This window comes from Talpa europaea, assembly GCF_964194135.1.
Source record: "Talpa europaea genome assembly, chromosome: 9".
NCBI lineage: Eukaryota > Metazoa > Chordata > Mammalia > Eulipotyphla > Talpidae > Talpa > Talpa europaea.
In genome coordinates, this window is record NC_140076.1 from 27,599,147 (window position 1) to 27,626,174 (window position 27,028).

A 27,028-nucleotide genomic window follows, 5' to 3' on the forward strand; every position below is an offset into this window, starting at 1 on the left:
CTTGAAAGCACCAAATATCCTGAACACAAGTACCCTGGGACAGAAAATCCTAGGGAACATAGGTGGCATGTGTGGTGGCACATCTATATGATAGCTAAGGCTTTGGAAGAGACATAGGCAATGCCCAGTCCTACGGGACTGGCCCCCCTGAAGTCTTAACTCTCCTCCCTCCCTGCCTAAGACTGTCAGCCTGGTTACCCCCACCCTGGAGGCCATATGCTCTCTTAATAGGGACATTAACCCAGAGCGAGGGCACCAAGCCTGCAGTGGGATGCTAGATCTGTCTCATGGCACAAGCTGCACTGCCACCTGTTGGCCACAGTTAGGAATGCAACCACATAGCGTTCAAATAGGCTGCAGCAGAAGCGGGGAGTCCCAGAAGGCTGACAAGATGCAGAGTGACATGATGCAGAGAGCTGGGTTCTAGAGACAGAGGAGCCATTAGCTCTGAGAATATCAGGGCCGGCCCAAATACCAGCTACCCAGCCATCTCCTTCACTGCCTGTCAAACTTTCAAAGTCCATCCGTGTCCCCAAAGCCCTTTGATCACCACAGTAAGCTTGTTTATTCAATCAAGATTTTATTGAGTACCTACTAGGTGCCATCATTATGCAGCTGTGTCTTGTAGAATAGTATAGAACTGTGAGGCTGAAGCCACTTCTGTTTAAAGAGGATCCACGTGGCTCTCCCTCAAAGAGATAAATGAGTTTGTTGTTTTAGCCAAATGGCCCTTTGCTCTGGTTCTGTTCTTTACAGTGCCTCACAGACCCAGTTCCCATGTGGCGCTGCTGGCTTCATGCTCCCTGCTCCATCTGCCCCTTTCACACACACTTTGCAACGTTCCTGGATCCAGTGGCTTCCTGGCAAATTGTGGTGGGCAGGGCCCTCATCCCTGCATTCTCAGCTCTCCCCATCTGACTTCTCCCTCAATCCCCTGGCAGTGAAGTCACAGGAGCCCCTCTGAGTGAACTTCCAGTGGGATCCATGGGGTGATGCTTCACGCTGTGGGGCTGACCCAACCCGGCCCTACCCTCTGACACCTCCCCACAAAGCTCACCTTGCATTCAAGAAATCTAAGCTCAACCCTGGGGCTCATCATCAACTCCCCATGCCCTCCTGGTGTGACCCTTTTCAGCCTAAATGCCACAGGAATCAACAGCATGACAGAAACACGCAGGTGCTGCAGCCCCTGGGATCCTGGGTTCATCAGACTACCACAGGCCACAGGGCAGAGGCCCCTGGAAATTCTCTACTGGGGGACACAAAGTCCCAAAGGGCTTTAGGGAGGTGAACCAGGTAAGGACCCCACCCATGGATATAAGTTGGGGGGAGTCGTCAGGGCATTTATTTCTGGAGCGGAGGTGAGGCGAGTGGGTAAGGACCTCAGCAGCGGACACAGCTGCGCATGAAGTTGACACAGAGACTCGTGTAGTAAACAGGGTAGTCACGGAGATGGCTGACGTGTGCAGATGAGACAAAGTCCACAGAGCGCACCAGGACCTGGTGTGCCAAGCGTGCCTCCACCATGCGTTCCACATCTCTGGCCAGGACCACTTGGTCAGCCCTCGAATAGAGGTACAGCTCGGGCCAGCGAGAGGCTGCATTAAGGAGCCTGTCATAGAAGTGGGTGTGGAAAAGGGCAGTGAGTGGAGCCAACAGGATGTGGAACAGGACCGCCACCAGGGCAAAGGCCACCAGGAGCAGCAGGCGCAGCACGGCGGGTCGGTGCTCCAGGACAGCTGCCAGGGCCCGCAGAGCCCCCACCAGGTTGCTATCACCAGGACCGCTGTCAAAGATGGTGCCCACCACACGCAGCTGGCAGAAGCGCCGATGGGTCTGCAAGAGCTCCAGTACGTATCGGTACATCATGGCGCCGGCGTTGCTGAAGACATGGAAGAGCAGGGGCTCCTTCTCAACCTCATAATCAAAGAGTAGCTCAAGCAGCTTCTGGGCCAAAACACGAAGTGAAGGGATGCCCAGGGACTCGGAGAAGAAGACCATGTGCCATGGGGCTGTGTATCGGATCACGATGCAGCCCTGAGGAGAGGAGAGAAGCCTGGTCGGTCCTCCGGGATGGGGTGGAGGTCGTGGGTACAAGCTAAGGTCAGAGGGGCCCAGCAACTACAATTTCAGAGGCCCAGAAGCTCAGCAGTGCTTCAGGATCTACTGCAGCCTGGATGCCACCTCGTTACTCAAGAGACATGACGCCTTCTGGAGTAAAAAGTCGATTCAGGGCCCATTTGTGGACTAGTCACTTCATGCTGGTCAAGTGCCTCAGCCTGGGGTGGTATGTGAATTCTGGAGCCCAGAGCATGCTTTGGAAACATCTAGACTGGCCAGAGAAGTCTCCTCATTCTGGTCAGCTCTCTGTCCCCATCTCATGCCTGACCTTTTACCCTCATCTGCTCAAATCCACCACATACAAAGCCTTGCTGTTCAGGTAGACCCTGTTTCAGCAACTTTGCTCTTCATGGTTCCTGCCTCCCAGACGCAGGAAGGTACCCCCATAAGACCTAGCCCCTGAGACAGCTGGCAGGCCCCAGCCTTGACCACAAGAGGCCACTCGTGAGCCAGGACCACATCATGTCAGTCTCTGGCCACTGCCGCCTTCCCACAAAGCCCTGAGTAGCTTCTGAGCCAGAGTCTTACTCTCTAGCAGCTGCAACCTGGCACCCAAATCTGCCTGGTTCCAAGGCTGGGGCCATTCCTCCCACTTGGCCTGAAATTCAAAACCTACTAAATGCTGTTGTTCCTCAAATCCTAAAATCTGAGCCAAACTCTCTATTTGATCCCTCAATATTGGGTCACGTACACCTCCAATTCTCCAGATGGATCCCCTTCTAAGTCAATCAGAAAAGGCAGCCAAAGCCACCCTGCCTGAGTCTTAACCCCCTCTCATGAACCTGTTCAGAGACAGAGGCCCCCATGTGAGAGGAAGCTGAGTTGGGCAGGCTCTGGGGCCAGAAAGTCTAAGTTCAGTTCCTGGCACCACCAGGATAAAGAGCAATTTACTTCATCTTTCTGGTGAGTCTGACTCCATTTGTAATTTGGATAACATCCATCTCAGAGTTATGGTGAAAACAGAATGAAAAAATTATATCTCAAGTGTCCAAAATATCACCTGCCCCAAAGTAAACTATCAAATAATTGGAAGTAGTCCTAGTGGCGGTAGAATAACCCAAAGAAGATCATATGGGCACAATACTTGAATGGCCACAGTGGAAGTAGCCCTGCCATGAGCCCCCTGGGCTCAGTTCCTCCCTCTCACTCTAGTCTGACATCTGCCCAAGCTCCTCCTGGCACTGTTCTTACTGAGGCCCTTGCAAGCCCTAAGCGCCCCTCCCAAGAGGGGGTCCCTGATACCACCTGGTCCCTTAGCTCTGGGAAATTACACAAAGTGCTCTGTTCTGACTCCCCAGTGGAACATGAAATGTCTTCCCATCCCCAACCTACCCACATTGCCTATAGATGCAAGCACCACTGCACACGCCCACAGCTCATCCACCTCAAGCCCCACAGATCAGATACTCAACAGTTCCCACCACTCACTAACAGTGCGCGCACCACGCCACCCCTGAGCACACAAGACACACAAGCGCATATACCACTGGCGGGTTATGACTTGTACACTGCACTTCAAGAGTGCATGTGCGCACACAGAATTACCTGTGATGCAGACATAAACCCAGCAATCCCTATGAATGCACCGTGTGGCACACACGGCATGTGGCCTCTGACTCCACATCAGCTGTGAGTGAGGACACACAGAGCGCTCACCCTATGAATGCCCAACACCCCTGTGGAAGGCACACACACACCCCAAGCTTCCCTGCATCTGCTGGTCTGCCTCACTTCGAGGTTTCTGGGGTGCTGGGCATCTCTGCTACCACCTCCCTAGAAACCCCTGCGCCAAGACCCTGGTCTCACTGCATGCCCGATCCCAGCCTCTCCTCCCTCCCTGAAGACACCATCTCTCTCCATCTGCATACTCGATCCCATGTCCCGGAGTCCTGTCAGTCCTCACCTCCCTCTCCTATATTCTCAGTTTCTTCCTCTCTCCAGACTCCTGCTCAAACCAACCAAGCATCTTCTTACAGCCTCTGCCTTGTACCACATCCCTCCAACACGCAGAACGCCCACCCTCTCCTAGACCAATGTCACACACAACCCCTTGCTCAACTCCAATCCCGACAACCACTCTGCTCTTACCAAGGTCACCTAGAGCGTCTCAAATGGTCAGCTCCCCTGCCGCCTGTCAGCCCCCGTCCTGTTCTCATTCTGGCAGCATTCGGGGTCATGTACTCCTAGAAATGCTCTCCAAGCTGGGGCGCTTCAGTAAGTTGGGATCCTGTAAAAAGGGTCTGTTCTACATTTAAAAGAGGTCTAAGGAACATTGTGTGGTCTAAAATCAGATCCTTTGGGGAGAAAACCGCTATAAAGGTGACTTTGAAAACTAGCTGCGAAGCTGAATATGGCCTGGAAACCAGATGAGATGAAAATGTATTAACATGGGAAGGCAGAAATCGTGATCTGAGAAAAAGCAGGATATAGAGTAGTATATTCGGTAGCTTTCACTTAAGTAAAGGAACGATACGGGGCGCGGGGGGGGATGCTGAAAGAATATCTTGCACTAAAGTGCAAATAGGAGCATCTCCAGGTGGTGGAATAAGGTGTTTTTATTTTTTCTTTTAAATAACAAAGTACCAGGAGTTTTGGGTTAGGAAATAAAAATTCCACACCCATCCTATATCCAAACCAGAGGGCAAAGGCAACGCCTTCCTTTCCAAGGTGACCCCTCCACCAGCCCTGCCACCCCAACCGCCTGCCTCTCTTGGGAAGACTTTCTCCCCAGGCTGTCTGCCCCCATAACACCTTTCCTCGCGCCCTCTCAAGCAGCTCAAAGATGCTTTCTGTGGATTCCGTGATGCTCTCCTCAGTTTTCCTGTCCACCTCTGGCCACTCCTCCTTCCTCCTAGGACCCTCTTCATCTTCCCTCTTCAAGCTCAGACTCCTCAGAGCTCCGTTCCACGCCCTTTTCTCCATGCCACCTCCACGCTGCCTGAAACAGCCTCATCCACCCAAGAAACTACAGCTGCTCCTCTAGCACTCCCTGCCTCAATAAACACACCCCCTCCACCTGGGAAGTGCATCAGTCAGAAACCTGGACCCCTCCAAGCTGTGCCCACATCCAATCTCTTATTAGTCTACCCGTCTACCTCCTAACAAGCACCCAGATCCACAGACTTCCCTGCCCGAGCACCACCAGCCCCCAAGTCCTGACCACTGCAACAAACTCTCTTGCTAGCTCCCTCCTCCTCACCCCTCTAATCCTTGAAAGATCTGCAGGGAGGGCCTTTGGGAAGCACAAAAGTAAATTCATACCCCTGCTTGGATCCCCCAAGAACCCACCCCATCCTCCCATCTTGACACCTGCCCTTTCTTTCATTCTGTTCTAGCCACACTCACCTATTCCTATTCCTCTGCCTGCCCGCAAGCAAGTGTAGTCCAGCAAGTGGGATTCAGATGCCGCTGAAATACTTGCAGAGTAAAGCAAGCTATCAAAGGCTATGCCAGAGGACCAGACTTGTTGGTTGCAGGGAGGCCTTTCACCCAACCCTCTCCATTCTAGGGCCACCCCACACCTCAGGCGCAGTGCAAATGTGGGTCAGTGGAAAGAGGCTGAGAGGAGGGAGCGCCAGCTGGCCTTGCTCCCCTCCTCCTCAGTGGAAGGCTTCCAGTGAGCAGCTGGCGCCGCCTGCACTGGTATCTCCCTGCCTTGAGAGCTCTGGGCAGGCCCAGGCCAGAGGGCAAAGAAGTGAAAGGGGTTTCAAAATACAACCAGGCCCTCCTAAGGCTCTCTTTAATCACCACAACCTCTACATCCAACTCTTGGTGTGTCCTAAGAAGAAGCAGGAAAACCTCGAGTATGAACCTCTTTTCCAAGAGATTCTATCCTGGGGATGTGAAAGGTGCCATCGTCAACCCCAAGACAGAAACTCTTCTGGGCAGAAAAGGAGGAAGTCCCAGGAGCACAGACTGAGCCAGCACACCCAGCCCAGGCCCCTGCTGCCCAGAGAAGTCGCATCCAACCAGCAGCCTCCAAGTCAGGGATTACTCCACAGCTGAGAGAGCACATCAGGACAGCCTGTCTACTGTGGGTTTTGAGGAGCAAGGGAGGCCAGTCAGGGGGTTAAAGGGGACAGACCAGGCCACACAGCTGCATACGGGGGATAATCCAGCCAAAGTCCCTATGACCCCATCATCTTCCTCAGGCCATTCTTGGTGCCATGCCCAGGCCTGCCACATTAGTGGTTAGCCATCACTGAGTCCAGAGAGGGGTGACCAAGGCTCCAGCTCCCCACAGAGCAGCCACAGGAGACAGAGCCCCAGGGCGCTGCAGTACTTACCCTTTTGTGGTAGATGGCACTGTACTTGGCAAGGTTCTTGTCTGCACAGCCACCCCAGCCCAGGAGAATCACCAAAGGCTGGCGAGCCCCTGCTTCCTTCCCATCTTGGTTGGAGCTGTTCTCTGAAACACAGACAAGGTGGGGCTATAAGAACTGAGCTGGGATGTGGGGTGGGGTGCTGGCCAATGCAGAATCAGCGCCACTGTGGCTGCAAGCAGGGGAGCACTGGGTACCAATCCAGGGCCTGTGTCTCAGGTTCCCACAGGGCTTCTTCCTCTGTCCCCCTGCTTTTAGGCCTCTCAGGAGGCACTGCAGGGTCATCAAAACACACACACACACACACACACACACACAAAAGGGCACCTTTCTTTAGAGATGCAAAGGCACAGGCCAGGTGAGAAAAGTAAACACCTACTCCATGCAATTTCACTTTTTAATCCAGGAGTCAGCAAACCAGAAGCCCTGGGCCAAATCCACCCAAACTCTGTTTTTGTATAAACTGCAAGCTAAAAATAAAAATGGTATTTACATTTTTATGGCTTTAAAAAAGCAAAATAATAGTATTCTGTGACATGTGAAAATTATATGACATATAAGTCCACAAATAAAGTTTTATTGGAATACAGGCATGCACGTTCACTTACTTACTTATGGTCTATGACAGTTTTCATGCTAAAACAGCAGAAGTGAAGAGTTATACCAAAGAACAAAAGCTTCGCAAAACTTAAAATACTTGCTGGTCCTTTACAGAATAAGTCCCTGTTCTAAAACCGTAAGCAGAGGGAGGAGGGTCTTAAGCAGAGAAATGGGTAGGAAAGTATAAGCAGGGAAGTGGAGCAGGCTGATTACAAGGGCCCAGACCTATCACCCACCCTATCCTGCCAGAGAATAAGTAGTGACCAGTATTTACTGAGATTTGACATATTATTATAGGTGCAGAAACTGAGGCAGGAAGTGGATAAATAATTTGCCTAAGGTCACACAGGAAGTGTAGAGCTGGGGCTGAGCCCTGCTTCCACCCCAGGCTGCTCGATACCTTCTGTGCCGCCAGCCCCGTCTGCAAGCAGAAGCAGGTCTCCTTTCGGGGAGGTACTAAGGCACAACCAGCTGCCTCCTCCAGGGCTGCTTGGGGAAAGGCCTCCCTGCATCTCTGGTCAGGCCTCCTTGCATTTCCCTGCCACGTGAGACCCGTCCCCCCAGGGGCTGTCTGCTGCAGCTAGTTATCTGCCCTCCCAAGAGGGCTGGCATGTACCCTTCCAAGGTTCAAGTCACTTGACTGTGCTTAGCTGCCACCCTGAGATTTATGGACGCTGGTGGTGACCTGGCAACAGTAAATTTCAGGGCTAGTTAAGAGGATGGTAAATATAAATCACTAACCTTTGGACAAAAGGAAGACAACAATTTCCTGCGGAAATTAATGTGATTGAGAAGTTCATAATGTTCCTGCTCTCCAACAGTGGTGACTCCAGCCTTTGGAGATTAACTGCCCTCACCCATGGGATCCGGGGCTGGGGTACAACTCAGCCTAGAGCAGGAGCTGCAAGCACTGCAGTCCCTTGCCCCCTGTCAGCCCCCTAGGCTCCCCTGAGGCTGGGCCTGGCCTCTGAGGAGAAAGATGAACCCACAGCTCTAACTCAGGCAGCTCCAAATATTCTCCCTCTCCCTCAGTCTGGTGTCTGTCTCCCTGTCCACCCCCAGGGCAGCTCTTTAGCACCCACTCATCTGATGGAAAAGGCCACAGGTGAGTTTTACTGGGGCCACAGCCTGTCCTCACCAGGGGTGTTTACCAGGCTGCGGCAGCCTTATGGCAGGTCATCAACAGCTACCATTTGGATCTGCCTTTGGACCTCAGGCTGAGTAGCTGGCTTTCTGGTACCTGCACCAGTGGGTCTGTGCTGCTGTATGAACCCAGATTCCTCTCCCACAGCCTAGAGGGTCCCCCTCCGTCACGCATCGCCAGGACAGGGCTTTGGGCCTGATCACAAATACAGAGAAGGCAACCAAGGGAGGTCATCTCCCTGGTAGCCACCCACAGTACAGGCCAGCACCATCCAACAGCAGTCCAACTGCGCATTCCCAGGAGAGGAGGATCCAGAAAGCTCTGGCCTCTGACCTACCGTCCTCCTCCGCTGGGATCAGTAACTCCATTTTACTCCACCTCAGGTTTCACGGGCACCTTTCACCAACTCCCAGAGCCCAAGCTTTTCAGTGTTCCTAAGCGTTGGGGGTTGGGGACAAGGCCAGTGCAGCTAGACACTCAAAGACTTCCCCCTAAGCCACTAGGTGCTCTTTCTTCCCACAGGCATCTCCTACCCCCCTGAGGCTTTCTCCTCCCAGGGCCTATGCTCGTGCCCCCTCTAACTCAGAGTCTTTCATGACCTCCTCCCACTGGAGCCAGTCTGCCCTCTCTGATTTCATACATGAAGTGCTATAATCCAGAGAAGTCCATGGTGCTCCAGCAACATGGCTGAGAGAGGGACAGTGACCAGCCTGCCAGGGAGTAAAGGCATGTGCAGGGCAGGGGGTGATGGAAAAGTGACAGTCTGCCTGAGCCACAGCAAGCAATCCAGGGGAGTAAGGAGCCTGGGTGAAGGGGCAGCAGTGATCAGGAGAGCTGCCAAGAGTGTAAGTGGAGCCTGATCCCATAGCACCTCCACGGTTAGGAGTCAGCATTTTATTCTGTAGCAGTGGAGAAGGAATAAAATTCTGGAATTGGGGAACGGCACAGTATAATCTGGGCTGACTGATGATTTTCACAATCATTTGCTGACTGCCTGTCTCTCCCCTTAGCCAGCAGGCTCTGTGAAGGCAGGAACTGGGTCTGCCATGTTTATCACCACATCTGCAGTGCCCAGCACCACAGTCGGCCCCATCCAGACACTCAGTAGAAATATGCTGAATGAATGAACACATGGCTGCAAAGTGAAGAATGGACCCAAGAAAAAAGAGCTGGCATTCTTCTTGTTCCCCACTGCCCTTTCCAGAGTAATAAAAGTAATTGCTGTGGCTATTGTTATTTATTGCCACATCCGGATCACAATTCCTCCACCCTCTTGTAAAAGCCCCTGTTCCTTTTATGCTCATTTCACCATCCCCTGTCAACCCTCCCTCCTTCTTAGGCTGCTGACATCTCCAGACCTCTGGCCACTGCCCCGCAGCCCTGAAGATTCACTGGTTCGGTGTGCCACTTACACTCTAAGACAGCACCACCCCACCGAAGCAAGCAAATCCGCCTTGTTCTGAACCATCACACACCTCTCTGGATTCCACATTCTTCCTTCCCATCACCAAGAAAACCAAAACAAGCACAGCAAAGAATCAATGGTCAGGCTCTACTCTAAGCTCTTTATATATCAACTCATTTAATCCTCACAGCAGTCCTATGAACAAGGTACAGTTATTGTTAGGGGGAAGTGATGTCCTGAGTTAATCCCATACAGGCTTTGTGGACTCCACCCCCACTCCAGACTAAAACCATCAGGACATTGGGGAAGACAAATCCCATCACCACCAAGGGGAGGGTGGCTGGGACCTGAGGGTGGAGTTGGGCAGCCAGGTTGGATATAAAAAACCAAACACGTGGGCCTAGGGCTCTCTCTGGCTCGCGATCGCTCGCCTCCCGGCTTCACCGCTCCTGGCTGGCGGCCAGCTCTCAGAGCGCCATTTTGGGGTTCCAGATCGGCGGATCGGGTAGGACTCATTTAAAACTTTGTCTCCCGCTTTTCTCCCAGAGCTGTATATTTCCTCATTTCCCCTTCCCTTGTAAATAAACCTTTTATTAACCTTTCACGTGTGCCTGCAGTAGAGCATTGATAAGTCCTTTTAAGCGCGCGGGTGAGGACCCACAGTCAGGCACCCCGTTTTGTATCGGGGTTGCTCTACAACAGTTTGGCGCCCAGCGTGGTTTCCAAGTTACACCCGCGGTTGACCAGCCCAAAGTAACATTCCTTGCGTTGGTCACCATAAGCGCACTAGTTCTGCAGGACTAGCAGTATAATATTTGTCTCTAGTCCTGAAAAGTCTGTTTTTTTTTTTTTCCCTGTGCGTACAGCCCTTGTGGGTGTGTTTTGACTCAAATATGGCCTCAACCATGAGCCTATACAGTTTCATCCCTAGCCTGAGTTCTTTCAGTTTCCTTCCGGCCTTGAATTTGAGCAGCCTTCTTCCATTAAATATCACCACCAGTTTCATTAATATAAATAATTTGATGAAGCCTGGTGTATGGCACGTGATTTTACTATTGTATACATACATGGGTGGTTTACAAGCCATCCCTTTACAGACTGTGCTTCTGGGTGGTTTTTTGGTAATATGTGTAAGCGCAGTTTGCTACATTCTTGTTTCTGTGAGAGGTAGAAGTTCTACTTCACATACTGAGAATGTGCAACAACAAATTCAGGCTTTTAACGTGGCCATACAACAACTAAATCAGGTTTTTGATTTAACTATTAAGAGTATAAGGGATGAAAATCGTAACGTTTTTGAGTCAGCTTATCAAAGCATGCTGTCTCAAGTGCAACAACAAAATCGGACTTTTGAGTCAGCTTTTAAAGGTATGCAGGACCAGATGCAGGCCGCCCTCCATAAATTAGATATGGCGGAGGCGAAGGCTAGGCTAATGGTGCAGAGAAAGGATAGACCTTCCCCTTTCCATGAGGACAGCCAGCGAGCAGAGTTAGAAGAGGAGGAGCATCATATTTTAAATACTTTAAATACACGAGGACAAAATCCTCTTCCACGTGACAAAGCCCCTCCCGTACAGACCCCTGAGGCTGCACAGCCTCCACTGCCCTCTGGGGAGGACACTAAAATGGCGTCCCCTCCCCACACTAGACTCGGCACCCATTTTGGCAGGAAGGATCAACCTGAGGCAGGGCAGTTTCCCCTTCGCCAGATGCCAATGGGTGGCTTAAATGAACATGGGAGACCTGCTGGGTACTTTTGGTCGCACCATCCGTTCAGTACTGCGGACCTCCTAAATTGGAGGAGCTCTGTTCCCTCGTACCGGCAGGCTCCTCAGAGGATGGCGAACTTGTTTGCCTCTATCTTTGTCTCCCACCGCCCTAACTGGGCAGATATACAGTCCATGCTGCATACTTTATTAACGCTGGATGAGCAGAGGATGGTATTCAGGAAAGCCAGGGAGGAGGCTGACCGTCTCCACCAACAGGATAGGCAGTCCCCAGAGCCGGAGATTGTTGTCCCAGAGAGAGATCCTGGATGGGACCCTAACAATGGAGGAACGGCGATGTTGGATCTCTATAAAAAATGCTTATTGGTAGGACTGAAGCAGGGGATCCCCAAACAAAAAAACTTTAACAAAATATTGGAACTCGAGCAAGGAGCTAATGAGGATCCGTCAGAGTTCCTTGAGAGGATTATTCAAACTTACACTAACCACACGGACATAAACCCAGATGCCCCAGAAAATGCTCGTCTGATCACTACGGCTTTCATTACCCATAGTGCCCCAGACATAAAGAAAAAGTTAGCTAAGGTGGACGGCGTCACTGAGATGAGTCCGTCCCAGGTAGTGGACCTGGCATTCAGGGTTTATAATAATAGAGAGCACAGGAGACCGAAACCTGCGACTGTTTTTTTACAAAGAGAACACAGAACAGGGTTTCAGGGAAACAATAATGGACAGAGACGTGAACCCCTAGGAAGAAATCAGTGTGCTTTCTGTAGGGAAGAGGGACATTGGAAGTACAGTTGTCCCAGGTTACAGGGAAGCGGCAGACGCAATAATTATAGAAGGCAGGATAGAAGACAGAGAACCCCAAGACATGATGATTCACGTAGGGGTTACAGGAGGGAATATAGAAGGAGCACACAGAACCAGGAACCAAGGAGAGAGGAAAGAAGACAAATGTTAGCACAGAGTGGAGGCTCAGATGATGACAGGGAATACAGACAGAGAAGGAATCGAGAGCCCAGTACAGAGGACAGGAGACAAATGACAGCACAGGGTAGAGCCTCAGGTGAAGATAGGAGGGAATACAGACAGAGTAGAAGGAATCTAGAGTCGAGTGCAGAGGAAAGGAGACAAATGATAGTTCATGGAGAAAGTTCAGATGCAGAATAGGGGTGCCCGGGGGCTCCACTAGATCTAGAGAAGCCCATTAGAATAACCCCCTCAGAGCCCCGGGTAACCCTCGCTGTGGGGGATCGTCTGATTGATTTCTTGGTGGACACTGGAGCAACATACTCAGTTTTGAATTCGAAATTAACTAAAATGAGCAAAAAGACTGCAGCAGTCATTGGGGTTACAGGGAAGTCACAACAGACACCCTTCCTGCAACCTTTGGAGTGCCGGCTAGGCACCACACAGCTCCAGCACAGCTTCCTATACATGGAAGAGTGTCCAATCCCTCTCCTTGGTCGTGACCTTTTAAGTAAGCTCAACGCACGAATTATATTCTCACCAAAACATCAGAGGCTTCACCTACAGGTGCCTCCAGAGCATGCTCTGCGGTTCCAGATGTTGCTTACTCAAGATGTTCCACCGAAAGGTGAAATTTTACCTCCAGAAATTGTTGAAAGAGTAAGTAAATGGGTATGGGCTGATGGAACCCCAGGACGTGCGAAAAATGCTGAACCTGTAAAGATAGAAGTGATAGAGGGGAGTAGAACCCCGAGGAGGAAGCAATACCCCTTAAAGGAGGAAGCCTTGAGGGGAATTGAGCCAGTATTGAAAAGGTTCCTTCAATCTGGACTCATTCGGCCCTGTCGCTCACCGTATAACACTCCGATTCTGCCAGTGAAGAAACCCCATACAGGCGAGTACCGTTTTGTCCAAGACTTAAGGGCCATTAATGACATTGTTCGGGATTTACATCCCACTGTGCCTAATCCCTACACCTTATTAACTGCCATACCTGGTGATTTTGGGTGGTTTTCGGTATTAGACCTGAAGGATGCCTTTTTCTGTATCCCAATAGATGTCCAGGATCAACCGCTTTTTGCCTTCGAGTGGCAAGACCCTAAGTCCAAGAGCACTCTCCAGTATTGCTGGACTGTGCTTCCACAGGGGTTTAAGAACTCCCCAACTATTTTTGGGGAAATACTGGCCAGGGATCTCAGGAAGGTTCAATTAAACCAGGGCGTCTTGTTGCAATACGTAGATGATTTATTGATTGCAAGTCCAGACTACAAATCTTGTCTGGAAAATACCATAGTGGTACTGAACCACCTGGCAGAATGTGGCTATAAGGTGTCACCCCAAAAGGCACAGATCTGTAAACAAACGGTGACGTATTTGGGGTTTGAAATTAGGAAAGGCAGACGGAGCTTGATGACAGAAAGGAAACAAGTAATTTCAGCCCTTAAAGTCCCCAGCAACCGGCGACAGTTGCGTGGATTTTTGGGTATGGCTGGGTTTTGCAGGATTTGGATTCCTAACTTTGGATTAATAGCAAAACCCTTGTACGATGCTCTCAAAGGCCTGGACTCTGAACCTTTGTCTTGGACCTCAGAATGTCAAAAGGCCTTTGAAGAAATAAAAGTAAAGTTGATTTCAGCACCAGCATTAGGGCTTCCAGATCTTAGGAAGCCATTCAAACTTTATGTACATGAGAGACAGGGTGTTGGCCTTGGAGTACTAATCCAATTGTTGGGACCAGAAATGCAGCCCGTTGCATATCTGTCCAAACAATTGGACCACACCACCAAGGGATGGCCTCCATGTTTGCGTGCTGTGGCTGCCACTTGTGACCTCCTACATGAGGCAGAGAAGTTTACATTGGGTCAGCCCATCACTGTGTGTGTGCCACATCAGGTCTTGACATTGCTGGAGCAGAAGGGTGGACTTTGGTTGACTGCCGGGCGAATGGGAAAATATCAAGCAGCTCTGTTAGACAATCCTAATGTGAAGCTGCAGGTTTCTAACTCCCTGAATCCCGCCACACTGCTTCCAAGCAATGCAGATGGACCTGAGGATGACACTTTAATCCACAATTGTTTAGAAACCATAGACACAGTGTATGCCAGCCGACCAGATCTAACTGACCAGCCTCTGCCAGACCCAGAGTGGGAGCTATTTACAGATGGCAGCAGCTTCATGGACCAAGGCCGTCGATGTGCTGGATATGCAGTGGTGACGCTCCAGAACACCGTGGAGGCCAAGGCTCTTCCGGCAGGTACATCAGCGCAAAAAGCTGAATTAATAGCCCTGACCCGTGCATTGGAACTCTCGAAAGGTAAAAGAGTCAATATATTTACCGACTCCAAGTACTCTTTTATGATTCTCCACATGCATGGGGCCATTTGGAAGGAGCGGGGACTTCTTACTGCCAGTAACAAGGATGTCAAACATCCATTAGAAATCCTGGCCCTGTTAAAGGCAGTAGCTTTACCATCAGCTGTTGCCGTGATGCATTGTCCTGGCCACCAAAAGGGTGGGTCTGACATGGCAAAGGGCAACAGGGAAGCCGATCGGGTGGCTAAGGCCGCTGCCCGTTCTGCCCATTCTGCCCTCCAGGGTGCACTCATCCCTCTTGTGGACCTGACTCAGTATGCTCCTGAATACACCGAGCGGGATGAGGAGAGAGCTCGTGCATGGGGATTTACTGAGTTTGATCCCAGCTCTACTTGGAGAGTAAACTCTCATGGGATGATACTCCTCCCGGAGGCCCTGGTATATCCGGTGCTAAAACATCTTCACGAGGGATCTCACTATGGGAGAGATGCCTTATTAGAAACAGTGCGCCCATATTTGAAGGGCCCATATTTACACAAAATAGCACAACGGATCAGCAGAGGTTGTGAATTATGTGCCAGGAATAACCCCAAGACTAACTCCCACCCTAAAGCCATTGGGGTTCAATATCGGGGCAAGTGTCCTTTTGAGGACTGGCAGGTGGACTTCACACAAATGCCTAGAACAACAGGCAATTTCAAATATCTCTTGGTTTTTGTCGACACGTTCTCGGGATGGGTGGAAGCATTTCCCACAAAGACGGAAAAAGCTTCCGAGGTTGCCAAACAGCTACTGAAAGAGATAATTCCTCGCTTTGGGTTGCCGGACTCTATCCAGAGTGATAATGGGCCGGCATTTGTCTCTGATGTCACCCATGCAGTAAGCAGTGCGTTACAGATAAACTGGAAATTGCATGCTGCTTGGAGACCGCAGTCTTCCGGGCAAACAGAAAAGATGAACCACACCTTGAAAAAAACCTTGGCAAAACTGTGCCAAGAAACACAACTTCGTTGGGACCAGGTACTATCCCTTGCCCTCCTCCGCATAAGAGTGGCACCTAGAAGTGGGCTACAATTAAGCCCCTTTGAGATTGTGTTTGGAAGACCTTTTCAGGCCTCAGTTCTGAAAGCCAGTCCGGAAATAACACAAGATTGCCGGATCACGCAATATGTGAAACACATCCAGGAGGTTCTGGCAGTGATTCATAACTTTGCAACCTCAAGGATCTCTATGCCTCCTGATCAACCATTGCATCCCTTCAAACCTGGAGATCAGGTCTTACTGAAGACTTGGCAGAGCGGGGATGCTCAAAACCAGCTGTCAGAAAAATGGACTGGTCCCTATGATGTCTTGTTGAGCACACATACTTCTCTGAAACTTGCAGGCATAAAACCCTGGGTACATCATTCCAGAGTTAAGAAAGCCCCAGGAGGAACTGACCCAGAGACGAAGTCCCACTGGTCTTGTGAACCCATTGAGGACTTGAGGTATTTGTTTAAGAAACAGACAAAAACTTGAATGTTACTGACTTCTTTTCCAGTTATTGTTACAGGATACCCAAGGACTCATTTTTTTTTCCTGAAGAAACCCTGAGAAAACTAACATGCTCTAACCAATCTTCTTCTTTTCAAAGTTTAGGAGACGTGAAATAACATCTAGGATCATGCATATGGTGCCACTATTTTTTTTTACACAGAAAGGTTTTCAATCTTGATTTTGATTTTGTTATTTTTTTAACTTTCTGCTTTTTTTTTTACCTTTGAGATTTTTTTCTCTGCTTTCTTTTTGTTACTTTGGCCAATGAGTGAAACTGCAGTTGCATGAGATATCCCACGCGTGATAAATGGTAACTAATGAGCTCTTTGTGTCTATATGTTGTATGTCTGTATGTCCTTTCCTTGTGTCCTTGTCTTGACCTCAAGTGATTGACTAATTGGTATACATGGTGCCCATAGACGTTGAAAAAAAAAAAAAAAAAAAAAAAGAGAGTCTCCAGTTATGAGAAAAAAACTAAAGGTTATGGTTTGATTGTCAACATTGTGCTACTGAACTAAGCCGGTGCCTTCATAGAGATTGAACATTGTTGTTTCTGTTATTTTTCTGATATTTATGGCAAAGCTTCCCAGAAATCTAAATTCAAGTACAAATTTGGTAGCCTGTCATTTGGCTGATGCAAGGAAATTTTGTGGAACCTCAGTAGAGCTCCTGAGACACTCCACAAAGTTTCTCCCTTTCCTCCTGGGAAAGGCATTAGATGAATTTTTTTCTATTTGGATTTTACCTAATGAAGTAAAACTGGAAGGGAAGCATTGTCACTTGGGAAAATGGTAAAACTTTGGTATGTACAAAATGTTAACAGCAGTATCTGGTATGTATGTAAATTGTCAATGGTGATTGTCACCTTGTAATATTATATAATTCAATTGTTTCACATCTACAGAAATTGTTTCTGAAAATATAGGGAGAAAAGGTCTCAACAGATTCCTATTGATGGAACTGTTGAGAGTAAAACTTTTCTACTAAGGACTGAATAGACTTGGACATACGCCTCATATTTACTAAGTTTTCCTTGACATAATAATACTGATGATTTTTTTTGCATTTTGCTCTAAATCCACAAAGTTTTCTTGTTTTGGTGACCAGGATCTGCAGCAAGGTTGTAATTTTTTTTTTTCCAACAAAGCTAACTTGTATTTGCATTTTCTCTCCCCTTGATACCAACACAGCATAAAAATAGTGGTAGTAATCTTTTACTACTTATCTCAGAGTCTGTTTTTGTATAACTTCCATAGGGATTTTGTTTAAACTGAAAAAAATTGGACATAAGTTTCATTGTGTGGCTTTGTGTGGAGTTCTTCCAGAAAGTTGAAACAGAGCTGAACCAAGAAGAGGAGAACCTGTTTGCCTTGTTTGTAGGGTTCCAGAGACCTCCAAAGAAGGTGAGGAAGCTTGCCTCCATTGGCAGGACTGGACAACCCGGCCAACGAAAATGCCCTGGTACCCTCGAGAAGAGGAAAGCCCAGGTGGAGTCTGATGAGACTAACTTTGTACCTGAAGCCTACATTGACCGGATGCCAATGGTTCGCTCTGATCCTATATGGAGTATTTCAACAAAGCCAGCTAAAATTGCTGCTTAGTTATTCTGCCCTGTGATTTTATGCAAAAATAGGCAAAATGGTTTAAAAGTAGACTTAATTGCAAACTTTTGCTATGCTGTTAAAGTTTGGGATCAAGGTTGAGAGAATTCATTTTTGCATAAGTTGAACCATTTTAACATTTTTTTTCCTGTGATCTTGACATATCTGCTGTCTTGTTCTGGCTAATGCCTCCAGATGTTTTCTTTCGGCTGGGACTGATGAACTGTTTTTCCAGGAATGGAGGACTTTTGCTTTCCACAATGGACAATACCTGGAGGGATTCGTTTTCTTTCAGACTGGAACCCTGGAAAACTTTCATCTGAGACTGTATCCCAGCATCCATATGTTTGATCTTCATCACCATGGAAATGGTGGCAAAAAGTGAAAGGGGAGAATTGTTAGGGGGAAGTGATGTCCTGAGTTAATCCCATACAGGCTTTGTGGACTCCACCCCCACTCCAGACTAAAACCATCAGGACATTGGGGAAGACAAATCCCATCACCACCAAGGGGAGGGTGGCTGGGACCTGAGGGTGGAGTTGGGCAGCCAGGTTGGATATAAAAAACCAAACACGTGGGCCTAGGGCTCTCTCTGGCTCGCGATCGCTCGCCTCCCGGCTTCACCGCTCCTGGCTGGCGGCCAGCTCTCAGAGCGCCATTTTGGGGTTCCAGATCGGCGGATCGGGTAGGACTCATTTAAAACTTTGTCTCCCGCTTTTCTCCCAGAGCTGTATATTTCCTCATTTCCCCTTCCCTTGTAAATAAACCTTTTATTAACCTTTCACGTGTGCCTGCAGTAGAGCATTGATAAGTCCTTTTAAGCGCGCGGGTGAGGACCCACAGTCAGGCACCCCGTTTTGTATCGGGGTTGCTCTACAACATTATTATTCTCAATTCACAGATAAAAACTAAGCCACAGAGATAGTAAATAATTTGCTCAAGCTTACACAACTAATACGGAGTGAAGCTGAAACCCAAACACAAGTGGTCTGACTTGAGGGACCAGCTTGTAACCACTACCTCAGATGGCCCCGAGGTAGCAAAACTCAAGCTCCCATTCTTAACCAAATCAGATGGCCCATCTCCAAGCTGTCCACATGGCTGCCTCCGCACTTCAGAGATCCTGTTCGCCTTAGAGACTGGCACCCCAGCCAGAACCTCAACACATGCTGCCTTATTTGGCCCCACAACCATCTTGGGAGTTAGCTACTGTTATCAGCCCCATTTTACAGATGAGAAAACTGAAACAGAAGGGAAGTCCCTTTTTCAAGAACACACACCAGAAAGCAGCAGCTCCAGCACTCACCTCTGGGCTCCCATGCCAGTCTCCACCTCCAGAACCTCCACATGCTCCTTATTCTGTGGCCTAGGATACTGACTCCGTGCTTATGCTGTGCTATGCCCACTCCACCTGAGTCAGCTCATGGTTCACTTCAGGAAGCCCTCTCTTAATGCCTGCCCTTCCCAAGCCCTTCTCAACCCTCCCACCCCAAATCACCAGGCTGGGTCTATACCCCTCTGCTATACTGTCATAGCACCCACAACCACAATGCAACGACATTTGTCACACTGCACTGAAAGCATTATGAACGGGTAGGAGGCTACTGTAACCTGCAAGGCAAGGCGTGGCAGAGGCCTGAGCCAGAGCAGTGGGAGACAGGCAGGAAGGGGGACAGGAATGAGAGAGGGAAGAGAGATAGAGTTTTGGAATCTGTAACAAGTCTCAAAATATGCAATCTTTAATTCAGTGATTCCACTTCTAAGAAAGAAAAGTGTTTCCTCATATGGACATATTCAATAATACATGAAGCAAAACACAGACATAAATGTAAGAGCTAAAATGAAAAAACTCTTAGAGAAAAACAGAGAGTAAATCTTTGTGACTTTGGATTAGGCAATGATTTCACAGAGTTGACCAAAAGTATAAGGAATGAAAGGGGGGAAAAATAGGTAAATTGGGACTTCATCAAAACCAAAAACTTAAATTCAAAGGACATGATGAAAAAGGTGAAAAACAATCCACAGAATAAGAGAAAATATTTGCAAATCATATATCTGATAAGGGGCTTGTATCCAGGATATACATTTTTTAACTCTTAATGATTAAAAGGCAATCCAATTTACAGGATCTGAACTTTCTCCAAAGAAGATCTGTGAATGGCCAGAAAGCACATGTGAAGATGTTCATAGTCATTAGGGAGATGAATATCAAAACCACAATGAGGCACCACATCATACCTGCTATAGGATGGTTATAATCATGGCAGGCAGTAGCAAGTGTTGGGGGGGATGTGGAAAAATCGGAGCCCATATACACTGTTGGTGAGAATGTAAAAATGTACAGACATTTTGGAAAACTGTCCTCAGAAAAATTCAACAGAGCGCTCCCATATGACCCAGCACTTCCAGGACTCAGTACCTACCCAAGATAAGTAAAACCGTATGTCCACACAAAACCTGTACACGAATATTCACAGCAGCATCACTCACAATAGCAAAAATTAGAACCAATCCAAATGCTTATAGACTTGCAAGAAGATAAACAAAATGTGTTATGTATCCACAGGACAGCACACCAAAACTTAGTCATAAAAAGCAACAAAGAATTGACACTTGTTACAACATGGAAGAACTCGAAAACATGCAAAGTGAAAGAAGCTAGCCCCAAAAGGCCACAATTTGTATGACTCCATTTATATGAAATGTACAGACTAGGCAAATCCACAGGACAGAAAGTAGTTAGTGGCTGCCAGAAGCTGAATGGAGGGGGCAACAGGGAGTGATCACTGATGGTACAAGATTTCTTTTGCGGATGATGAAAATGTTCTGGAGTTAGACAGAGATGATGGTTGCACAGTTCTGTGAATATACTGAAAACCAATGAATTGCACATTTTAAAAAGGTGAATTTTATGATATGTGTATTATATCTTAATCACACTACTATGTTTTAAAATGAACAGTAATACATTAAGTGAAAAAGCAAGCTGAGAAGCAGTATGTACATATATAAACATGCATATATTTATGCATAGAAAAAAACCATCAAATATTAATAGCAATTATTCCTGGGATTAGAGGCAATTTCTTTTTCATGATTTCTTAACCCATTTTCTAAAATCAATATGTATCACTTGTGCAATGAGAGCTAAAAGGATATTTTGAAAGGGGGGAGGAGGAAGTCCAGCAGAGTCAAAATCAGTTGAGAAGTCAAGCAGGTCAAGAATGCCCAGAAGCCCCTTGGCAAGGCAGAAGTATTCTTTTCCACCCTGACACTTCTTAAGCACCCCACAAAACAATATAATCTCACATGTCCCTTGTCCTCTAGAAATTTCTCAACAAAGCAACATGGACATCAATAATACAAGAATTACAGATACATATATTGTATAACTGTTTGACTCATAAAACTAAAGCACAGATTGCATCTATCCCAGGGTCACATGGGGAAGACAAAGGAAAGGCTGAAAAGGGTCTGTGGACAATAAATGCTTTTCATCTGTAAGCCAGAACCAAAACACAAAGAACCTAGAGTTTTCTTTTAAAATACAAAGAGCAGAAGGAACGTCAATTTCCTCTAGTCCCCAATAATACTCTGTGCAGTTTCACAGTTCCTATATTTAAAGAAAATTAATTTAAATTTATTTTTCTGTTTGTTTTACTTTTTGAAATAACTGCCCTGGAGGGTAGCATAGTATCTAAAAGAAGATATGTCTTAACCCTCACGAAGTACACACTGTATAAAAAAAGTACATAGCGTATGAAACCATATTTGGTCCAAATCTTTGGCTCCCACTAATAACTATAAAATAAACCTTGAGCAAGTTTTCTATGCTTTAATTTCCTTATCTGTAAAATGGGGCTAATAGCACAAAGGATCAAATGAGATAATGACTACAGAGGGCTTAGCAAGCAAGGTACCTGGTAGAAAGTTCAATAAATCAAAGTTACTACTTCACGAGGAATGCATGCTCGCTGTAGAAAAGGAGAAAATGAATATCTAATAAAACTGGAATTGTACTGTTTTGTAATCTGCTTTCTTCCATTTGGCAATATGCGGTGAACATCTCTGCCTGTCAGTTTATATATTTCTACGCCATTCTTTTTAGTGGCTGCAGAGCAGCGACAGAATAGTTCATAATTTATGGTGACCAATCTCCCATTACTGGACATGATATTGTTTCCAATTTTTTGCAGTTGTAAAAATAGGTTAATGGACACCTCTTTCTTTGTGCATTCCTTAACTGTTTCCTAGAAATGGAACCACGCTTGGGCAGCGCTTCCAATGCAACTGAAATCTGTGTGCACAAGTTCTGGAGTAAGGCTCCTGAGAAGAAATCAGGGGTAACCTGGGCAAGATAATTCATCTCATCCCCTCTCTAAGCTGTCCTTATCTCTAAAACCGCACAAGAGTGCTCCCTACTCGCCAGGGTGGTTGTGAGAGGAGCTGCAGGTTGGTGGGGCTGGGTTATAGGATGTGGTGAACTGTATAAGTGCAACAGAAACCTCAGAGTAAGGAGGTTACAAAGCATCCATGAAATCTGAACCTCAAATCCAGGACCTAGTGCAGCACCCGGTATAGATCAGACAAATTAGTGAGGGATTTTATTTTTTTTAAGATTTATTTACTTATGCATACAAGAGCTGGGGTACAGGCCAGAGGTGTGGGGGGTGAGAGGATTCACTAGAGACAGAGTCGGGAGAAGAACAGGCAGAATGACTGAAATACACTGCTGAGGGGAGCAGTGGGTGAGTCAGGAGAGGTCTGCCGTGCCATGTGGGTTGCTCCCTGGCCTGGGGATGGAACTCATGCTGCAGAGGCTGCAGACAGCTTCATAGGTTGCATCTTAACCTCTTGCGCCACCAGAGAGGCCCGAGATTTTATTAATGTGTGAAAGAGAAGAGATTGTGATTAAAACGAAGAAAAACACCTCTGTTTAAGAAAAAAAGAAAAGCACCTTTGGGGTTCCCATAGAGAGAAGAGAATCAAGTCCCAACTCACTCTTCACCTGAGGGTGAGGCCTCTCTTGGGGTTCTCCTCTCATTCCCTGCTCTGGAAGCAGCCACAGCCTTCTGCCCCCTCCAGCCATGCTCCTTCCTTCCCAGGCCCTTTCTGCTCTTTCTGCTGCCCTCCCAGCTACCTGTCAGCCCTCCCGAACCCTAGACCCAGCTTGAACCACTCCTCTCCAGGAAGCCACCCCAACTCCTGTGGTCCACCATGGTGGCCCACACCACTATGGACTGTTTCCTGGGTGCCAGAGAAGGCTTCCAGAGGGTTTAGACAAGTCTACCTGTCTTTGAACCCTGCCAATGCTTAACAGAAGAGCAGGCTCACAATAAACCTGTCACTCCCCAACTCTGTGAACCCCCAGAAGGCCTTTATTGTACAAGAGTGAGCCCCTTGTCTCAGCCCCATTAATTCTGTGTATCAATTATTTCTGGAAATGCTTCCTGAACGCGAGAGCAGCATGGTACCTTTAAGAAGGCCAGCTGGGGCCCTGGGGCAGGACTTAGCTGACCATTCCCTGGCTGGGAGGAGGGGCAGCTCTGGCTTGGGTCCCAGACCATACTCCATTCCACACACTTGGCACCTCATCCTCTCCATGCCCCCGGCAACAGTGAGCCAAAGTGTGAAAAACACTACAATGAAAGGGATCCCTGCTATGCAGGCCCTAAGAACAGAACCTTCCCAAGGAGATGAGCTAGAAGCTAGTATCAGAAGTGGAGGGGGTCACTGGTCAGAGAAGCAGAGTGGATAGGATGGGGGAGATTCCAGGTCAACGGACTGGCTTCAGCAAAAGACCAGGCAGCCAAAGACCAGGTAGCCACAGATAGTAGCTGGTAGGAATCCCAGCAGAAGGATTCTGAGCTGCCCTGTTTGGGCCCTAAATGAACCCAGATCTGCAGCTGCCTCCTAACTAACTGATGTACCAGCAGCTGCTTCTCCCTTCTCTGTCAACTCACACAGTGCTGGGCTTTGTGGTTTTGAAGTTCAAATATGGGGGAAAGCATTTCCAGAAACCAAATATAACTGTCCTACAGACATGTCCACTATTGAACAGTTATTGCAAAAGAGATAATCTCAGGGACCCCCCCCAAAGACTGCCACTGTGGGAAACCATGTCATCCAGGAAAGGAGCTCTCTGCCAATAAGAAGCAAATGGATTCGGGGGCTCACAGTGCCACTACAACTTCTAAGGGGTCCTGCAACCTCCAGCTCACCTCTGGGGTACACACTTTGAGAGGGAAAGGCATGGTGACCTCAAGTTGGTCTGAAGGAGCAATCAGGAGGAGGAGGAGGTTATTAGAACCACCTCAGAGAAGGAACAGCTGAAGGTCCTGGAAGTTTTTCCCTTGGAGAAGACAGATTTGAGGGAGGCAGGAAGCTTTCCTCCTGAAGAGCAGGGAAGAGAAATTACCTTGCTCTGTGTTGCACCCACCATGACCCTCTAGCCCTGCAGTTACCACATCATAGTGAAACCACCTGCCTAGAAACCCTCACACCTCCTCCCCAATCCACAGCTCCCTGAAGGAAGCCTGTGCGTGAGTCACCGGCACCATCAAGTAACCCACAGCCAGGATGCAGCGATTGCTGAATTGAAAGCAGCAATGACAGGAAGGTATATTGTGGCTCAAGAAAAGGAATCAGTTTCTAACAACTGGAAGTGCTTCCAATTGCCTCCACCAGGCCAGGATGTTTGGGAAGCATCCTGTCCGGGAAGGGTTTGGCAGCCATAGAATGGACAAAATGGCCTCCTGGGATTTCTCCCAATACTTGGATCAGGCCTCCCAAAGAAGTGAAGGGGGACCACAAGCAGACAGAGCCCCTACTCTACACACACACTTCCAGTCACTATCTTGTCAACCCTCGCAATCCTGTAAGGCGGGAACTATTATTAGTCTCAATTTACAGTGGAGGAACCTGAGGTTCAGGGAGTTTCAATAATTTGCCACAGCCATTGAACTAGTAAAAGGCAAAGCTAAAAATGTGAACTAAGACTACCAGGCTGCCCACCTGGGCTGAGAGAGCACATCTGCCTCCTGGCCATGCAGAAGGCTGCCAGCCATTTGTAGCTGAAGGCTCTCCAAGGGCAATAATATCAACTGGCTTCATCTCCCACTAATGCCAAAAACTTTTCAAAAATATTTTTATATCCATAAGCCCAAAAGCCCTAAGCTAACAGATCCAACTGTAGGGAAATATGCTGATCTAGAGCCATCTGCTCTGTGGGAGCCTAGGGGCTGCCCTCCCCTCCTAGACCCCAACCAAAGCACACAAGATGCTGTGGGAAGGACCTGGGCAGGCTCTCCTGAAGAAGGCAACATCTGAGCTAAAAGTCTTTCAAGTGAAGGAGCCAGACAAATGAAGGAGCAGTGTGGGGCAACAGAGAGAAAGGCATTCCAGACAGAGGCAAAAGCAGAGAAGCAAGAAATGTATGGAGAATCAAAAACCATTTGGGATTGTCAGAGCATAAAGTTCAAATTGGACAGTGGAAGGTCATAGTGATCAAAGAGGGAAGCAGTGGCTGCTAAATTATGAAGGCCTTTGAATGCCATGCTCAGGAATCTAAACTTGATTTATCCTGAGAGCAAAGAGGAACCACTGAAGGGTTTTATGTAAAGCAGTGATAAGATCAAAACTTTTGCATTAGGAAGAACATTGCGCAGCTGGCAGTGAGACTGTAGGCCTAAAGGCAGTGTGAAGTCAAGCAAGAGACAGGCTGGGCCCATGCCGTAGTGTAGTGTACCTACTTCCAAGGTTCCTCTGCCATAATTCCCAACAGGCACCAAACTTTCCATTCTCTGGGCCCCCAAAATCACTCACACCCAGGTCTGCTCTAAGGCTACTAATTTGGCAGAGCCTCCCACACACCTTTCTTTAATGAGATTGACTGGGGGGAGGAAAATAATGCAAATCTAAACTCATTCCATGCCAGGCACTATGGGAGGGCTTAACACAAATAATCTCAGCTGAGCCGCCAACAACCCTTACAGGGTGATTACTATTGGTACCCCCATTATGCAGACGAGAAAAATGAAGTCCAGAGCTGGTGGCTTGCCAAAGCTACTAAAGGGAGGAGTCAGAATTTGAAACGAGTTCCACCTGACGCGAGACTGCTCTATTAACACCGCCAGTGAGAGCAGGGGGCACAGGGGTTCTGAGCCCCCGGCTCCTGCGAGGACCACGGGGGAAATAGTGGGTAGAAAATAATACCAGGACCCCAGCCATACCTAGCCACACAACCGCCGAAGAGAGGCTGGAAGTGGGCGGCCAGACCCCAAACAAAGCAATCAGCAGGAACCCTGCCCTCGGGAGCCTTCAGCAACCACCAGATGACGGCGGGCGTGGCCCCAACCCTACAGAGGAAGCGGGGAAGGAGCAGGTCTCCCGCAGGGCGAGCGCTCTGGGGCGGGGCTTACGAGGGGGCGGGGCTTCATGGGGCGGGGCTTACGAGGGGCGGGGCTCTCCGAGTCCCACGAAGTCCCGGGCCGGCGAGACCCTACCAGGGGGCGGGGCGCGAGGGGCGGGCCCGCCGAGGGGCGGGGCCGCGACTGCGCTCTCCACCCACATTCTCGTTAAGTTACCCCCCACGACTGGACCCAACCCTCGTTCCATACCCTGACTCCGGCAGGGCTGATCCGGGATCTCGATGGTGTAGTCCAGCTCAGCCGAGGCCATGGTGAAGGTGCGGGCCCTCAGCACAGGCCTCCCGCCGGAACTCCTGCTCGCGCGCCCGCACCTCAGCCGGGCGCCTCCTGGGCGCCGCCCAATTACCACCCACCTCCCTCGACGCTGCCCAATCCCTGAGCCACGCTCTGTGACCTCCCTCCTTAGCAACCACAGAGTCTCTCAGGGAGCCTCTCGCCTCACCCCAATAGATCGGCCTTAGCAACCATGTCCCGCCCCATCTTATCCCTGGCCCACAGCCATTGGCTGGATTTCTTGTTCCGAATCAGGTATTGGTCAGTTTGGACGCCAGTCAGGAAGAGTCCCCGCCCTCCTGCGTAGGTAAGCGGGTCTGCGGGAGAGTTGCTGTATTCTGGGAGTGAGAAGGGTCTTCCTTCTCAACCGCGTCTAATCCTGCGGGGTAGACGGCTCTTCCCCTTGATTTACATCATCTAGCCACCTCTACCAGCTGCAGCTCCGAGAGCTGGAGGTGGAAAACTGTATAAAACGGCCTAAGGGGCGCGTGCCAGCCCATCCTCCACCCAGGAGGATCAAGGCATATTCTGGCTGGTGAGGTGGGTGCTATTGCAGGGGTAATGGTGTCTTCGAGGGAAGACTAG

At 48.7% G+C, this 27,028-nt stretch overlaps 1 protein-coding gene across 4 annotated transcripts; it reads right to left on the reverse strand.

The window, feature by feature from the left end:
• Nucleotides 1-1,383: 1,383 nt before the first annotated feature.
• Nucleotides 1,384-26,495, reverse strand: TMEM53 (transmembrane protein 53; the record flags this gene model as incomplete). Of its 4 annotated transcripts, none has more annotated exons than XM_084244268.1 (3): nucleotides 1,384-2,037; nucleotides 6,408-6,529; nucleotides 26,360-26,495. In XM_084244268.1, the coding sequence occupies 3 exons, from the start codon at nucleotides 26,418-26,420 to the stop codon at nucleotides 1,384-1,386; spliced, it is 837 nt and encodes a 278-aa protein (XP_084100394.1). The 4 variants fall into 4 exon arrangements, with proteins under 4 accessions (XP_084100394.1, XP_084100393.1, XP_084100392.1 ...); XM_084244267.1 differs by having other exon boundaries at nucleotides 1,384-1,944; nucleotides 26,360-26,420; XM_084244266.1 differs by having other exon boundaries at nucleotides 1,384-1,947; nucleotides 26,360-26,420.
• Between the last annotated feature and the right edge of the window lie 533 nt (nucleotides 26,496-27,028).